Consider the following 18,984-nt stretch of genomic DNA (forward strand, 5'->3'; position numbering starts at 1 on the left):
TGAATTATTCATTGTACCAGAGGGTGCTTGAGGATAATGTGAGGCCATCTGTCGGAAAGTTGAAGCTCAACCGAAGGTGGACCTTGGAACATGACAATGACCCTAAACATACCAGTAAATCCACCAAGGAATGGCTGAAAAGAAAGAAATGGAGGGTTCTGGAATGGCCAAGTCAAAGCCCGGATCTAAATCCCATCGAGATGTTGTGGGGGGATTTGAAACGAGCTGTGCATGCAAGAAACCCCTCAAACATCGCACAGCTGAAATAATTCTGCATGGAGGAGAGGGCAAGCATTTCTCCCAGTCGATGTCAGAGACTGGTTGACAGTTATAAGAAACGATTACTTGAAGTAGTTTCTGCCAAAGGGGGCAATACCACCTATTAGAGCCAAGGCTGTACTTACTTTTTCCACATGCAAAATTTGCATTTATGTTTATTTAAATTATACAATGGACGCCAAAATGTAAATGTTTCATGATATTTGTTATATTATATCACCTTTATCTATCAATATTGTTGAAATGAAGATCAAATAGCTGTATGTTGAAATATGTTGAAAAAGTCAAAACTTTACATGGGGTGTACTTACTTTTTCACATGACTGTATATATATATATATGTATATATATATTGTAAAGCTCTTTCGAACCATTGACCGACTGAGTGATATTAATGTTCGGTACCCTCCAGGTGTTATAGAAAGCTGAACTTTTTCACGTGACTATATATATATATATATATATATATATATATATATATATATATATATATATATATATATATATATATATATATATATATATATATATATATATATATATATATAATATATATATATCAACACATCAAAAAATAAATACAAAATAATAAACAACATACCAGGTAGGTCAATCGCTACTGCACGATAGCCAGCATTTGCCAAGTTTTGCAATGTGGAGTGATTCTGCCAAGTTTCAGATGAAAACTTCTTTCCATGCAGCAGCAAGATGGGAAAATGCGAGTTTCCACTTACTGGGGCCACTTCACGCCAGAATATGCTCTTTCCCCCGACGGCCACATGGCCTTCAGAATATTTGATCGGGCCTGCCATTTTCATATCCATTCTGTTGTACATGAGGATGGTGGAAGAAAACAAGGATGCAAGTCCTCACCGTGGACACAGCCCACAACCAGACCTTAAAAATGGGACGTGTAAACTTTACCTTGAAACGACCTAGACGAGACTATGCTGACGATGACATCAAGAAGAAGAAGAAGAAGAAGCATATAACGACCATTTTCCCCTTTTTCAGGGGGTTGGTCAAATGATGACATTCCTCCATACGGATCTATCCATTGCGTCAGTTTTGCGCAAACCCAAACATTCCATATATGTGGTTTTCATGGCATTTTAAATCTGTCTTTTTTTTTTTTTTACCCACAGTAAGGATGCAAGACGTACTGGTAATAATGGATGTCAACTGTTTATTAATTGCTTTACCAAGTACTCATAGCACGTCTGACTCCATGCCTCTCTAACACGCCGGACATCTCAAAAACGGATATCCGCTGTTTTACATGAAAAGGTGACACACCAAATATCGAAATTTCATGGAATAATATTGTAAAATACAATTCATTTTTGTTTCATCAATAAAACATGATCATTATACCACCTTTAATTTATCAAAATATCGCAATTATCTGATGTACCATTCTGTGATGTTGGAGCATAGGTGCTGCCGAAGCAGTTTCTTGGCAAGGGTTATCCTGTGTGGTTTGTCGTTGCCTTCTCAGAATGTGACAATAAAAATGTTTATTTTCAAAGTGGCCTCGGACATTTGCACAGTTGTGTGCTTAACACATGTTCATACAGGTGTGCTGGATGGACATGGTAAAGGCTGCAACAACGCGGTCGATTTAAGCTTCGGGAAGCAGTGCAATATAGGGATATTTGGAGAAATGTGATCATGAATGTCACCAGAAGTCTGTCACGACTTGACGGAACTATATATAATTGTTTACAAGGGCAATAATTTTCATTTGTTGATTGTCAATTTCCTTAGTTTGCCTGTTAGTGAGCACCCGCATAGCATAAACGCATAGCATAAACAAGAAAGAGCAATCAGAGATTGCAGACCCTCACCAGGACGTGTTTTTAGGGCTTTTTAAGGCTTTTGTGTTAAAACAAATATGGCGGCCGAACCACGTGACCGATGACGTCATCATCTTCTTTTTTTTCCACCAATTTATTCCTAGATGATGCTCAATAAGTTTCATCTTGATCGGATGAAGTTTTGTACTTGTCGAATTATGACGTCATAATGGAGGCACCTATGACATTGTCATTAGCATATTTTATTCCCCATGGAGAGTTCTTTACAAGGAGCCATGTCTCAATTTTTTCGATGCAGCGCTTTCGGTGATATAGAGGTGCAAAGTTTTTCGGTATTTCCAAGATAGCGCCTGTACCACATGACATATGACGTCATAATTATCATGAAAATATTCTACAGGAAGAGGACCAACCTCATATCATTAAAAATCGCACCGATGTTGAAAATTTCCTGTCTATCGGACCAACGGTTGCAGAGAAAATCATGTTTAATCTGTGCCGACAAAGAGATAAACAGACAGACAGACAAACGGACTCAAATGCAATGACCCCTCTTCAGGCGAGGCTAACTAAGCTAGGACATAAACCCGGGGTCAAAAAAAAGGTTATATATTTCATTCGTCCACCAATGTTGATTGCTTATTGTTACGTGGTCCTCCCGGTAACTACCTGGTCTTGGTGACCCCCGGACCGTGGGAGGGACCCCGCCAGAAAGATATATGGTTTATACGCTTTCGTAACGCAATCAATATGAATTCCGGTCAAGAAGAAACCCCACACCAAGGATCCGGAATAATCAATAATATATTCACTGAGCAATCAACAACCATCAACAATGCACAATCAATATTACAACCATGTGAACTCATCTACACAAACTCTAAGATGGCCATCTTAATCTTATACATTCCTCACGTGAGCCCCACTCCTGACTCCCTCCGTGGTCAATGTCTCTCCTCTCCGCACACGGGCGGTTGAACGAGCCCCGGGCGGACGTGCTCTAAACGTGCCGTCTCGGACTGGGGCCGCGGCTGCAGCGCACCTCCTTGCCAAGCCACGGGGCAAACCCAGCGCGGCGTCCAACGTGCGCGAGGCCCCAAGTGCGACCCTTACGCGTCCTTGTAGATGGGCAAAAACCCAGCGCGGCTTCCGACGCGAGCGAGGCCCAACGTGCGGACCCGTACGCGTCTTTGTAGACGGGGCAAAACCCAGCGCGGCTTCCGACGCGAGCGAGGCCCAACGTGCGGACCCGTACGCGTCTTTGTAGACGGGGCAAACTGTCCCGGACGCTTGGTTTCGTGCACGAACTCACGGTGACTGGACGTGTCAAAAGGTATTTACCGCCCAGGTAACTCCTCTCGCCAGACGTTTCGCAACGGCGCGTTTTCCGCGCAGCGTAAGGTCGATTCCACCTTCTCGTCGTCGCGGGGCGAGGAAGAAGAAGCCTTCCTTTCCCTCGTGTCTTTCTCCTCCGTTTCCCGTCACTTCCGCTTCCGGCCACTTCCGTTTCCTGCCACTCTTTCAGAAGGGCTCCTGACCCTCCAACCACAACAACTACACAACAACTTAATATACTACACACGGAAGCAAAGACCTGCATGGTAATTCACATACATTCACATAAATATGTAACACTCCCCCCCTTCAAGAAAGAAAGTTTGAACCCAGCGAAAACTTTCTTTGCCGGCCAATTTGGAGAAACAAACCAGATAACTCAACCCCCCCACATTATCAGTTCCCCCCGGGCACAGTTATCACTTAAAAATAAAGCCAGTTAAGCCACTCGATAGCACTTTTCCGGGAGGCCAAGCCGAGTATTCACTACATGGATGCCTTTAGGAACGCGGAGTTCACGGTTAGTCCGTGCAGGAAAGTTCTCTACATGGGCGCCTTGAGGAACGTGGAGTTCACGGTTAGTCCGTGCAGGAAAGTTCTCTACATGGGCGCCTTGAGGAACGTGGAGTTCCCGGTTAGTCCGTGCAGGAAAGTTCACTACATGGACGCCTTTAGGAACGGCGTTCACGGTTAATTCGTGTAGGAATCTTGGCTCGGCGGCTCCGCCGCCTTCAGTGCTTCAACTTCTCAGAACGTCCCTAATAATTAGGGTGGGACCACTGGTCCCTGTAGTCCCCTGAATACCGGTCTTCTTCTCGGCCACTACTTTGCCAATTCTTCCTTCGGGAGCGGCCGTAACTCAGGGAGCCTCCATAATAATATTGACTGCGGCCACCACCAAAACTACCGCCCAGTTGTCCTCTCCTGTAGACCTCTCGACGCCTACGAAATGCCTTCCCTACTGTTATGGTCCGACCCTCCAAATCCTTGCCATTCCAATTCTTCTCTGCCTCTCTGGCGTCTTTTGTGCTGGCAAACGTGACAAAGCCGAACCCTCTTGACTGTTGCGTTTCCCAGTCTCTTACCAACCGCACTTCCACCAGCGGCCCATATCTGTTGAAGACAGAGGTCAGAACTTCTTCCTCTGTTTTGAAGTTCAGTCCCCCTACAAATAACTTGGCACTTTTGTCACCATCCCGAGCTGGTGTGGTGTTATTTTCCCTGCTGGGCTCTTTATCAACCCTCAGGTTACCATAAACTTGACCCCCGGCCAAATCATTCCCGAGAACCACAGATACACCCTCTACAGGAAACGTGGCTTGTAAACCGATGGTGACCGGTCCTGACACCAAATCGGACTCCAACTGGATGACCTGAAGGGGAGCACTAACACCGCCCCCGATCCCCTGTAAACGAACACTATCCCCCGTTGCCGTCTCCTCGGACCATGGCAAAATGCCTTCAAGCATTAAAGATTGATGGGCCCCTGTGTCTCTCAATATCCTAACCGGTCTCCGGTTAGTCGAGGCTCCATCCAGTGACACAAACCCCTCGGAAATAAATGGTTGGTAACCCTCTTGATGGCGATTTCTTACGCTAGCCATCGCATTCGGAGTTGTAATAGTCGGACTCCGCTCTGGGTTGTCCCTTTTCATGAGGTAACAACTGGACATCAAGTGTCCAGGTTTTTTGCAAAACGCGCAAGTAGGCCCGGAGGAAAAACTCGGGGTCTGCCTCGGGCCCCCCGAACTATAAGTTTGTCTTGGGCCCGCATCCCTCTGATTTCGAACCGGTGGGGTATCATAGTTGTCCCCATAATCATCTCGAGGCCGCCGCCATGTATGGTCGTTCTCCGCACCTGCTGTTCCCCACCTCCCCTGCGGAGATCTAGGCGAGGAGTTAGGTTCGTGGACCCCTATTCGGTGGGTTAAGGCATAATCATCTGCCATGGTGGCTGCGTCCCACAACTTTGGTACCTTCTTTTCCTGCAGGTACACTTTGATGTCCTCGTGGACACACTGCTGGAATTCCTCCACCAGGATCAAGTCCCGCAATGTCTCGAAGTCTTTCCCGACTCCTTTTGACTCACACCACCGATCAAACATGTTTTCTTTCACTCTGGCAAACTCCACATGGGTCTCACTCTCCCTCTTCCTGGCATTCCTGAATTTTTGCCTGTAAGCTTCCGGAACCAACTCATAGGCCTTGAGGATGTGCTTCTTCAGTACCTCATAATCTGCACATTGGTCCATTGGTAACGCCGAATAAATTTCCTGAGCTTTCCCCACCAGCACACTTTGTACGAGTATGGTCCAGGTCTCCTCCGGCCAGTTTAATTGTCGAGCCACTTTCTCAAAGTGTGGAAAAAATTTCGCGACTTCTTTTTCACTGAACGGTGGAACCAGCCTCACATGTCTGCCCACATCCCAGGTTTTCTGGTTAGGTGTCGACCCCGTCAGCAAGGGTGGTGCCTCTCCCCGTTCTCTCATTAACTCCAGCTCCTTGAATTTGATTTCTTGCTGAAGCTGCATGTCACGTTCCTTTAATTCCCTTTCCGCTTTTCTCTCCTCTGCTTCGAGGTCCCTTGCAGCTCTCCTTTCCTCTGCTTGTTCCTTTTCTCTTCTTTCCTGGAGTTCTCGTTCCACTCTCCTTTCCTCTGCTTGCTTCTCTTCTCTCCTCTCTTCTGCTTTCCTTTCCTCTTCTGCTCTTTCCTTTTCTGCTTTCCTTTCTTCTTCTGCTCTTTCCTTTTCTGCTTTCCTTTCTTCTTCTGCTCTTTCTTTTTCTGCTTTCCTTTCTTCTTCTGCTCTTTCCTTTTCTGCTTTCCTTTCTTCTTCTGCTAACCTTTCCTGGAGTTCTCGTTCCACTCTCCTTTCTTGTGCTTGTTTCTCTTCTCTTCTCTCTTCTGCTTTCCTTTCTTCTTCTGCTCTTTCCTTTTCTGCTTTCCTTTCCTCTTCTTTTATCCGTTCCTGGCTCCGTAATTGCAACTCCAGTTTCCGGAGCTCAACGTCTTCTGGTTCTTCGGGTAGCCACTCCCAGGCTAACTCGTCCCATGTTCCTAATCCCACCATAGATTGTATCACCGTGGCCTGCAACTCTGCCTTCCTCAAATTAGTTCGGACCTCCAAGTTAAAATGTTTGGCCAATTTCAAGAGATCCGACTTTAGCAACGCTCGGAACTGTGCCTCACTCGGGGTTACCCCAAAGTTCTGTGCCACAAACGCCATGGTGCCTATCGTTAACACCTGTTAACCTTCACCCCAAGACTTTCCCCAATTTCTCAAAAAAAAATATTACCAATTAATAATTAATTAATAAATTTTAATTACCAAAAATATTATTATTTTATTATTTTATACACTTTTAGATCCCGGACGTAGACCCAATTGCGAAACCGCAAATCGTAATTTGGACGAGCCCCCAATTCTGTTACGTGGTCCTCCCGGTAACTACCTGGTCTTGGTGACCCCCGGACCGTGGGAGGGACCCCGCCAGAAAGATATATGGTTTATACGCTTTCGTAACGCAATCAATATGAATTCCGGTCAAGAAGAAACCCCACACCAAGGATCCGGAATAATCAATAATATATTCACTGAGCAATCAACAACCATCAACAATGCACAATCAATATTACAACCATGTGAACTCATCTACACAAACTCTAAGATGGCCATCTTAATCTTATACATTCCTCACGTGAGCCCCACTCCTGACTCCCTCCGTGGTCAATGTCTCTCCTCTCCGCACACGGGCGGTTGAACGAGCCCCGGGCGGACGTGCTCTAAACGTGCCGTCTCGGACTGGGGCCGCGGCTGCAGCGCACCTCCTTGCCAAGCCACGGGGCAAACCCAGCGCGGCGTCCAACGTGCGCGAGGCCCCAAGTGCGACCCTTACGCGTCCTTGTAGATGGGCAAAAACCCAGCGCGGCTTCCGACGCGAGCGAGGCCCAACGTGCGGACCCGTACGCGTCTTTGTAGACGGGGCAAAACCCAGCGCGGCTTCCGACGCGAGCGAGGCCCAACGTGCGGACCCGTACGCGTCTTTGTAGACGGGGCAAACTGTCCCGGACGCTTGGTTTCGTGCACGAACTCACGGTGACTGGACGTGTCAAAAGGTATTTACCGCCCAGGTAACTCCTCTCGCCAGACGTTTCGCAACGGCGCGTTTTCCGCGCAGCGTAAGGTCGATTCCACCTTCTCGTCGTCGCGGGGCGAGGAAGAAGAAGCCTTCCTTTCCCTCGTGTCTTTCTCCTCCGTTTCCCGTCACTTCCGCTTCCGGCCACTTCCGTTTCCTGCCACTCTTTCAGAAGGGCTCCTGACCCTCCAACCACAACAACTACACAACAACTTAATATACTACACACGGAAGCAAAGACCTGCATGGTAATTCACATACATTCACATAAATATGTAACACTTATACAAAGTTTCATTGAGAAATGTTTAAAAATGTGCCCATAATTACATTTTCTGGTAATTGACCTTTTGAACCCACCCGAAGGGGCGGGGCCAAATATGGCAGTGCTCTTGCTCTTTTGTGCCATGTGTTGATCAAAACGACCAAGTTTGGTGAGGTTCTGCCCAACCATAGGAGGATGGCGTGACGGATGGACAGACAGACGCATGGAGCCGATTACAATATCTCCTTTTTTTTCCCCAAAAACCGTGGGGATAAAAACAAGGCACAGGTTCACTTTTAAAATATGAGCCATTACCGATGTATTTCTCATGATTATATATGGAGGTGGCAATCTATGCAGTGACTTATTGGGATCTTACATATAAATATTGAAGAGAAAGTCTGAATTAAACTGTCCAAAACATCACGACGACAAGAGATATTGTCCGCATTGTCCCCTATTCACGGCCATCATATATGAAGCATTATTATACAATGTCCTTTTCTTTAAAGTGAATAAATATACAGGTGACATCTATATCAGTTTAATTGTATGCACTTTTAGCTCACCTGGACTTTAGTCTGGTGAGCTTATGCGATCGAGCAGTGTCCGTGGGTCAGTGAATGAGTGAGTAAGTGAGTGAGTGAGTCGGTGAATGAGTGAGTGAGTCTGTAAAACTTCAGTCATTATCGCTTGAACCAAACACACAGTTTTGATGAAACTTGGCCAAAAGTTCCATAAAAAGCATAACAAAGGTGTATGGATGGCATCAAAATCTGCTCTCATTAAGGAAGTCTATAGGGTAAGGAGGCAGGGGGGTTGCATCCACCAAAATACTTCCTCCCCCCCCTCCCCATTTGCTCTCTTCTCCAAAACTGCACACACGATTTTGATGAAACTTGGCCACATGCTTCATATCTTATGCCTAACGAGGGTGTATTGACAGCATCAAAATCTACGCTCATTAAGGGTGTCTTCGGGAGGGGAGGGGGGGGTGGGGATGTGAAATATATCCTACTGAGGTCATATGTCATATTTTATACTGTTTGGTGTTGATTTTTTCCAATAACTGTTGTTATAAAAACACCTACTGAGGACATATGTCATATCTGTGGGTAATATCCCATGTTGAATTCCAGATTCCCCTACTGAGGACATATGTCATATCTGTGGGTAATATCCCATGTTGAATTTCAGTTTCCACACTGAGGACATATGTCATATCTGTGGGTAATATCCCATGTTGAATTTCAGTTTCCCCAACTGAGGACATACGTCATATCTGTGGGTAATATCCTATGTTGAATTTCAGTTTCCACACTGAGGACATATGTCATATCTGTGGGTAATATCCTATGTTGAATTTCAGTTTCCACACTGAGGACATATGTCATATCTGTGGGTAATATCCCATGTTGAATTTCAGTTTCCCCAACTGAGGACATACGTCATATCTGTGGGTAATATCCCATGTTGAATTTCAGTTTCCACACTGAGGACATATGTCATATCTGTGGGTAATATCCCATGTTGAATTTCAGTTTCCCCAACTGAGGACATACGTCATATCTGTGGGTAATATCCTATGTTGAATTTCAGTTTCCACACTGAGGACATACAGTATGTCATATCTGTGGGTAATATCCCATGTTGAATTTCAGTTTCCCCAACTGAGGACATACGTCATATCTGTGGGTAATATCCTATGTTGAATTTCAGTTTCCACGACTGAGGACATATGTCATATCTGTGGGTAATATCCCATGTTGAATTCCAGTTTCCCCTACTGAGGACCTATGTCATATCTGTGGGTAATATCCCATGTTGAAGTCCAGTTTCCACGACTGAGGACATATGTCATATCTGTGGGTAATATCCCGTGTTGAAGTCCAGTTTCCCCTACTGAGGACATATGTCATATCTGTGGGTAATATCGTATTTTGAATTTCAGTTTCCCCTACTGAGGTCATATGTCATATGTCATATCTGTGGGTAATATCCTCTGTTGAATTCCAGTTTACCCTACTGAGGTCATATGTCATATCTGTCGGTAATATCCCATGTTGAATTCCAGTTTCCCCTACTGAGGACCTATGTCATATCTGTGGGTAATATCCCATGTTGAAGTCCAGTTTCCACGACTGAGGACATATGTCACATCTGTGGGTAATATCCCATGTTGAATTCCAGTTTCCCCTACTGAGGACATATGTCATATCTGTCGGTAATATCCCATGTTGAATTCCAGTTTCCCCTACTGAGGACCTATGTCATATCTGTGGGTAATATCCCATGTTGAAGTCCAGTTTCCCCTACTGAGGACATATGTCATATATGTGGGTAATATCCCATGTTGAATTCCAGTTTCCACGACTGAGGACATATGTCACATCTGTGGGTAATATCCCATGTTGAATTCCAGTTTCCCCTACTGAGGACATATGTCATATCTGTGGGTAATATCGTATTTTGAATTTCAGTTTCCCCTACTGAGGTCATATGTCATATGTCATATCTGTGGGTAATATCCTCTGTTGAATTCCAGTTTACCCTACTGAGGTCATATGTCATATCTGTGGGTAATATCCCATGTTGAATTCCAGTTTCCCCTACTGAGGACATACGTCATATCTGTGGGTAATATCCTCTGTTGAATTCCAGTTTACCCTACTGAGGTCATATGTCATATAAGTGGGTAATATCCTCTGTTGAATTCCAGTTTACCCTACTGAGGTCATATGTCATATATGTGGGGAATATCCCATGTTGAAGTCCAGTTTCCCCTACTGAGGACATATGTCATATATGTGGGTAATATCCCATGTTGAAGTCCAGTTTCCCCTACTGAGGACATACGTCATATTTGTGGGTAATATCCTCCGTTGAATTCCAGTTTACCCTACTGAGGTCATATGTCATATATGTGGGGAATATCCCATGTTGAAGTCCAGTTTCCCCTACTGAGGACATACGTCATATCTGTGGGTAATATCCTCTGTTGAATTCCAGTTTACCCTACTGAGGTCATATGTCATATAAGTGGGTAATATCCTCTGTTGAATTCCAGTTTACCCTACTGAGGTCATATGTCATATATGTGGGGAATATCCCATGTTGAAGTCCAGTTTCCCCTACTGAGGACATATGTCATATATGTGGGTAATATCCCATGTTGAAGTCCAGTTTCCGCTACTGAGGACATACGTCATATTTGTGGGTAATATCCTCTGTTGAATTCCAGTTTACCCTACTGAGGTCATATGTCATATATGTGGGGAATATCCCATGTTGAAGTCCAGTTTCCCCTACTGAGGACATATGTCATATATGTGGGTGATATCCCATGTTGAAGTCCAGTTTCCCCTACTGAGGACATATGTCATATATGTGGGTGATATCCCATGTTGAAGTTCAGTTTCCCCTACTGAGGACATATGTCATATCTGTGGGTAATATCCCATGTTGAATTCCAGTTTACCCTACTGAGGTCATATGTCATATATGTGGGTGATATCCCATGTTGAAGTCCAGTTTCCCCTACTGAGGACATATGTCATATATGTGGGTGATATCCCATGTTGAAGTCCAGTTTCCCCTACTGAGGACATATGTCATATATGTGGGTGATATCCCATGTTGAAGTCCAGTTTCCCCTACTGAGGACATATGTCATATATGTGGGTGATATCCCATGTTGAAGTCCAGTTTCCCCTACTGAGGACATATGTCATATATGTGGGTGATATCCCATGTTGAAGTCCAGTTTCCCCTACTGAGGACATATGTCATATATGTGGGTGATATCCCATGTTGAAGTCCAGTTTCCCCTAGTGAGGACATATGTCATATATGTGGGTGATATCCCATGTTGAAGTTCAGTTTCCCCTACTGAGGACATATGTCATATCTGTGGGTAATATCCCATGTTGAATTCCAGTTTACCCTACTGAGGTCTCATTGTACCATTTCTGGGTGGTTGTCCTGAAATTAATCATTATGACCTGAGGAACATTTATGAAAAATTTGGCACTTTTGTCCACCTGGTACCGGTATTTCCAAAAGATTTCATTAAGGCGCCATATTATTTATCCCATTTATGTGCCTTCCTTCCAAAGTCTGTTCACACCACTCTTCCCTCCATGGCTTTAAACGGTCGTTGCACAATCTCTCACGTCATGTCGTCCCCTATCCTAATCCTCCATCTTTGTACCGCCATTAAACCGACCTGACCCAACGTTCTCACCTGCAGCGTGCAGGTGCCTGTTACCTCCCCTCCCTTTTGTTCTTTCCCTTGGTTACCGTGTCTATCCTTTGCCACTTTGACCCAATGGCAGTTCGTTTGTTGATGACTGCAGAATGTTGTCAATCACTAGTACTAGTAGAGTTCAACTAATTGAGACGAAAGTCGAATGCATTTTAATGATTCCAAAACGTGTCCTGGTTAAATCAGGTAACCGACGTGATTGGTCTACAGTCTGTGGTACGTCATGTTCAGATTCCACCTCACCATCAATGTTGCAACGTGTAAGCTCAAGCCAAACAAGTCAGTTTTTACTCACAAAACTAACTCCCCACAAATAAACGTTGTAAAGTTTATTAACAAAGTATGTAAGAGTTGAGCTGAATGGCACATTAGCGATAATTGCTAATAAAAAACTCTAAAACATTAAAAGTATTGCCATACCTTGAGTTCGGAAAGCGAGCTTGCTTTGCCTTATAGTTCTAGAGTTGAAGTAATTTCTCAGATCTACTTGAATCTGTATAGCGAACCTGAGATAAGAGGGCGCCGGAAAGGAGACCTTGTTTCAAAAGTCATCTTTCATTGGAAGTTATATGACGTCTCTATGTGACAGCTATATCAGGAGGCCTACTTGTTAAAAAAACTAAGATTATACTCGATTTACTATCAGCGTATTGCTTATTATTTTCGATCTTCACTGCAGGTAATATAACGAAAGGTTAAATACAAAATAGTAATATACAAAAGTATTGAGCAGGTCCTTGTTGGTATTTTATTTCGAAATGATTGTTTACCTTGTGTTTTAATATTTTAATCACGTCGTACATTAAAATGATTAATTGATGTGTCATCAGTGACCATGACGGTATAGTGCGTGCCGGAATTAAACAATATGACGGAATTTAACTTTCACAGTTTTCCGCAAATATACAGTTGGTTGTTCTAAATGATACTGACTTTTCCTCATTCTTATTATTTTGTTGAACAACGTTGGTTAGGAGAGATATACGATCGCACCACACAGCAAATGAGCCAATGACTCGTGGTTACTCTGGTTGCTATGGTAATGAGAGAGTACGGGGAGGAAAGTCATTCGCGGGACAAAAGTTAAGAAGTTGATGAATTAAAGGAAAGTGGTTCAATAATATAATGGAGAAATACGAGAAAATAAAAGTTGTGGGTAGAGGAGCTTTTGGGTGAGTACTTTTGGCATTTTGCGTCTTTGGTTCGAAGGTTTTTTGCAAGTTTGTCGGCAGTTGTTGAAAAAGGACCTGACTGCACGGAGGTATATAATATGGAGAGCCAATTGGCCACCTCGCAGCATTAGCCGCCGTGAAGCCACCGGAAATAGTCTGGCGGCCATATTGGGAAGCCGATCGTAAGCCTGTCAAAGCAAAGGCGTGGCGCACTGATGATGCAGCTGGAGCGAATTTTAGGACCGCCGACTGTTTAATTAATATAGAATACTAATATTTGAACTGATATTCGGGCTCAGAATCCCGTTCTTTAAGGAAATGGTGTTCATTAAGTTTGAAGTTGGTTCTAGACGCATTTTTCCTGGGGAATCCAATGGTTTAGAGCTTGTTTGAAAAAAAAGTGCCCAAAATTACCGCTCGGTGTTCTTTATCGTCCTTCTCATGACCCAATCACCCACTAGTAGGAATAAGAATCCTGACATGTTACACCCCTGTTTAACTCCTGTCTTCACCTTTAACCATTCTGTTGTTTCACCTTGGTCGACGACCGCACATTGAAAGTCTTGGTAAAGGGCTTTTACAAGGTTCACTAATTTTCCAGGTATGCTGTATTTCTTCATTATGACCCAGACTTTCTCTGGGCAAGGAGTCGAAAGCTTTCTAGAAATCTATAAAATTGAGGTACATCGTCGTTTGCCATTCTTTGGCTTGTTCTATAATATTCCTCAATATAAAGATCTGATTTGTTGTCATGTTATATGATGTTACTTAATTCAGTCATTATATTGTAACTAAGATGTGTATGTTTCTATTACCGAGATGTTAGAAACCACGCAGATATAATGATAACCAGAGTTTATTCTACACTGACATGGGTCAGCAACACATCAACAGTGAGTCAGTCACATAAATGACATGAAACGCTGTCATGTAGTTAACCCACACAATTCACAGTTAACCCACAAAACACACCCACACCATGTAGAGATGAGGTCGCTCTTATATTTCAGCTTGCTCTGGTGCTGCCTCACTGGTGAGCAAACAGGACCAGTTTGCAATATTTTTTCCTGATGCGCTCTTCCTTCATGTCATCATCGAGTGTTCTCACAACATGATGGAAACGTATCTTGCTGTATGATTGTGATACAGAATGTATTAAAACAAACACATGGTTGCTGTCTGCCTCACAGTCAAACATGTGCCGATCCAAGGAAGCAAATGTAGACCGACCGACCTCAGAAAGGACAGAAGTGGAAATTGCCGCTCTTATCCCACTTTCACGAGGCATTTTGCCATTGCTTACAGCCAGGAGCCTCTTGACACAGCGTTCAGTCGCCTCACAGACACGAACAACACTGTGCGAGGGAACTATGAGGCCACCCCTGTTCTTGGTAACAATCAGGCTGTACATTGGTGTGGTTTGCCATTCTTCGTTGTTACTGGTCAATGCAGAAAGACATTGGCTACACTTCAGAGTCTTCCTCACCATCCTCACCACATAGCCGGCAATATAGCCAACACATGACTCTGTAAAGATGGAAAGTTGCTCAAAATTTGGAATATCCGCATAGTCGTGGTCCTCTTTTGCCGGCGATCTCAACTCCAGGTCGTATCGTCTGGCCACCAACATGTCGTGACTCTCGTCAGGCACAGCCTGCTTTGCAACGCACTTGAAGGAAGCCGCATTCAGGATTCTGGTTGAGTCCTGTGCAGAACAGTTCCCACTTGCAGACTTGATGTCATGTCGCATCAAGAGGCGCTTATATGCGGCAACAAACTGCCGGGCCGTTGGGTTATTCCCACTTCCACATGCAATGCGGACCGCTCCAAAGAAAAGTTCAATGTGGTCTTGGCTCATTTTGTACGTGAGCAGGTATCGCAGGGGAGATGAGGCAGGTTTGACATATGTGAAATACAAAATTTTGACACTCTCTATGCAGATCATGAAACCAATGAAGGGGGTTTTCAAACGCGTATTGGTCATAACTTGACCATTCATGTTTTTGATGTTGGACAAGTAACTGTAGGCAGTATCCAGGAATGGCAGGAAAAGTCCTTCTCGTGATGTCATGAGTGGTGCCTTGTAGTTTCGTGCCAATGGATTGCGAGAATTTAGAATGTCAAACAGTTTGTCCAATGTTTCAATGTATTGGCAGGTAGCCTCACTGCCCTGAAATTCTGATAGTTGCAAAGTGTCCCTGCAAAACCGAATTGCATCTGCCACACTAGTGCTCAATGTCTGAGCAGCTGTGTCCACCTTCATGACATTGCTCTTCCACTCGATGTGTTTCCGGGAGAGCTTATTTCCCAGACGCAAGCCTTCCCTCTTCTGCAGATCAAAGAGTGCCTGGATGTATTTCCACGCGATGACTTTTTTGTTGCCATCCTCCATCATTTTCATGGATCCAAGACAGTTTCTTGCAAGTTTAAGCATGTGACATGCATCGAGTACAACACAAATTTTCTTTTCGGGATTTGCTGGGTGGGGAAATGTTGGTTTCACATTCTGCGGCGTGATGTCGGCACCTAGCTCACGTAACATTGTCAAATGAGCGGACGGTCCATCGCAAGTTAAGGAAACCACCTCTGCACCGATATCATGCAAATTTAGTAGACATTGTGTCACCAAATTCGCCTGTTCCTTCCCCGAAGATCTCAGACGCAGACGTCTGAACACGGACGGTCCGCATTAAACAAACACGGACGCAGACACAATCGGCTTCCCAATATGGCCGCCAAGCAACTTCCGCTAGCTTCAGCCGACAGCCGTCATTGGCTCTCCATATTATATACCTCCGTGCCTGACTGACGCAAATTGTCACCTTTGTCGTTTATTGCTGTAGCTATTAGTATTAATATAGTAGCCAACCTTTGAGGTATTATATATTGTATTGAGGTACAAAGAAATCAAGAGAAACGCTGTAAAGTCATTTTACATGAACTTTTATTGCGTCTCAACCTTTGAATGCCTCACTTGGTTCCTCCAATGACACTCCGTTACGTCATCGCACGTGATGTGCACGTAACTTAGTCACGTGATGCAATAAGGGTCGCTGCCACATTATACAAGCATCAGGGGTGTGTTCCGTTAGCAAGCGGCCTGCTATAGCTTTCAAAGCCAGTCGTTCCGTATTAACCGCTTTGCAAGCCGCTCGTCGGTAGCTTGGTCTGACTTCAAAAATTACCGTTTGTTAGTGTAGTTACAGCTTGGTGTTGGCTTAGCGGTTAGGGTGCCGGCTTGGGATTCCAGGATGCTGGGATTGAATCCCGGTTTATTACTGAATTAACACCAGGGGGGGTTGACTCAGCCTGTCATCCCTTCGAGGTCAGCATAATTGAGTACCAGTTCACTGGTAATTACCTGTGTGTCGAAAGAGGTGACCATCAGGGTTGGTGGCAGGAAGGGCATCCGGCCATAAAATGGTGCCCAAAAAAGGCCAACCCCTGCTCTGCAGGGAAAAATGGAAAAATGGCCTCTAAAGGTTGTCCTTAGTGTAGTTACAGTGTACGTGAAATCACAAATACCGTTTACGTTCATTATTGTTACTCACAATTAATGTTTATTACTCACAATTATTAATTATTGTTACTCAAATGATGAATTGCGAAAGATGATGGGAACAGAGCCTGTGATTGATGCTGTGAAGAGGAACAGGTTGAGATGGTTTGGTCATGTGTTGAGGGATGAAAGTGACTGGTTGACAAGAGTGATGGAAATGAATGTTGAAGGAAGTAGAGGATGGGGAAGACCGAGAAAGACTTGGCTAAAGATGTAGGCTCCGGGCCAGGTATGGTCCATCTGCACCCCCCCCCCCCCACAACTCTCCGACCCTGGGTTTTTCTGAACCATTGGGGTGTCCTGGGGTGGAAATCAACTGGTAACAGTAAATAAACTTGGACTCACTACCCATTTGGTACCTATATTGGATGGTACCCTCAAAACAGCATATTTTTAAATCCGCGTTGCGCCATATTCGACACACGTGTTCTTTTGGTATTTGTGCCTGCTAATATTAACTCAGAATAAAAAGTTATATACCAAAAGAAAGCTGTTCATCTACTGATCATCATAGAATATTGACACATTACTTATAATGGTACCTTAATGGTCATAACTAGTGCTGAATAGCAGTACCCCACTTTAACGTAACATAATTCGGTATCGACCGTACTATTTCATCTTACACACATAATATGAACACATTACACCTGATATGCTTACATATATATTTTATTGGCTTTCTCCTGTATATCAGCTTTAATTTGATACCAGATACATCCCCATAGCTTCAATTCTCTTTTTTATACAGCGTGTCAAAGATACTACCTGTTTCGCGGGAACCATGAATCATATAATCTCGGTAACAGTCTTTGTCTATATTCAAAAGAACTGCCTATTACACTTATAAATGTCATTCATAATCGAATATCATAATCATACTGCCATCTTATTAACATATTAAACAAGAAAAACTTGTTTATTAATCACAGTAGTTTTTAATATCATCATATTAATATTCATACACTGGGTCAAACACCTTCCACAGAACAGTAACAATGTAATGCTCGAATATTTACTGTAAAAGTAAAAATATTTCTTATTTGAAACTAAATTTTAACATCCCATTGAAAAAAATTTTAGTATCGAATATTTTGATGATAAACCAAACATTATTGCTCAACAACAGATATCATAATAATATTAACAGTCAGTTTTATCCCTACAATTACATATGTATGTCGTACACTCAGTTAACCACATTATATCATATAATACAAGTATCCACTCTCAAAAGAACACAAACAAACAATTGCATTTTGTTAATTATCAACAAAAGTCAAACACTGCATGAGTGCAGTCAAGTTGGCTTGCTTGCACGAATGGCATATGTCCATCATGATCAGTCATCGTCACTGTCACTTTCATCGGTATCACTGTACAAAACACGATCCATATCATCAGGTGTTTCATCACCTGATTCATCATCACTCTCATCGTCGTCTGACATGACCTGAGCTATATCAGCCAGCTCACGCGGAAGCATGTCTCCATCATACCAGAGAGGATCCAGGCAGCCTTTCTCCTCTTCCCAGCCATGGCCTGGACTTGCTTTGGGAATCCTTGGTCGAGGAACGTGAGCTCTCTTCCAAATTCCCACTTGGTGGTTGACCCTTCGGATGTGCTGTGTGAGGCTCCTCATACATGGTGGAATATTGGCCATGTCTACATTGCCTGAGGGTAGGTGACGATTCTCCTTGGCACATAGCTCATTTATTCTCAGGAGTCGCAGATCATCAACGTGTGATACCTTTCCTCTTCCATACATGGCACATGTGAAGCTGTCTAGTTGATTGTTCAGCTCTTCTGGCACATCCCACGTATCTCCAAGCTTGTTGAGAATAGGGATGTATTGCGGCAGACGAAGCAGCGTTTTAACAGGTTTGATTTTTCCAATCCCTCGGAAAGCGCTAGTGCTGTCACAACCGCTGTAGGCGTGAAGTGCCATAAGAGCAGTACTCTTCTCTTGGCCGAAGTCTGCTGCGAGTTTACTGACGTTTATTAGCCTCTGCTTGTTTCCTGTGCCTGTGTCAAACAGTATCTTTATGTCGTTTATCGATGCGGCGTAGTGCAGTAAGATGAAGAATACATCCGAGTCTGGGCTCTTCACTCGAACAAACTCATATTTCTGGCTCCTGGCGTAGTTTACGTATAATATC

At 43.9% G+C, this 18,984-nt stretch overlaps 2 protein-coding genes across 3 annotated transcripts in view; one reads left to right on the top strand and one right to left on the bottom strand.

The window, feature by feature from the left end:
• Window positions 1–12,765, bottom strand: part of ABHD14B (abhydrolase domain containing 14B) — a 40,466-nt gene extending 27,701 nt beyond the window's left edge. Inside the window, exons 1-2 of one of the 2 annotated variants that reach the window (XM_068116189.2) lie at window positions 12,515–12,765; window positions 881–1,104 (exon numbers count right to left, since the gene is read on the bottom strand). In XM_068116189.2, the coding sequence (XP_067972290.1) occupies window positions 881–1,103 (223 nt within the window). In that variant the 5' untranslated portion in view covers window position 1,104; window positions 12,515–12,765. The remainder of the gene's footprint in view (window positions 1–880; window positions 1,105–12,514) is intronic. The other variant, XM_068116190.2, reaches the window with a different exon arrangement.
• A 373-nt stretch (window positions 12,766–13,138) lies between these two features.
• Window positions 13,139–18,984, top strand: part of NEK8 (NIMA related kinase 8) — a 73,908-nt gene continuing 68,062 nt past the window's right edge. The window contains exon 1 of the mRNA XM_068116188.2: window positions 13,139–13,266. Within this exon, the coding sequence (XP_067972289.2) occupies window positions 13,220–13,266 (47 nt within the window). The 5' untranslated portion in view covers window positions 13,139–13,219. The remainder of the gene's footprint in view (window positions 13,267–18,984) is intronic.

Source organism: Myxine glutinosa, chromosome 5 (assembly GCF_964187855.1).
Source record: "Myxine glutinosa chromosome 5, kmMyxGlut1.1, whole genome shotgun sequence".
NCBI classification, from domain to species: domain Eukaryota; kingdom Metazoa; phylum Chordata; class Myxini; order Myxiniformes; family Myxinidae; genus Myxine; species Myxine glutinosa.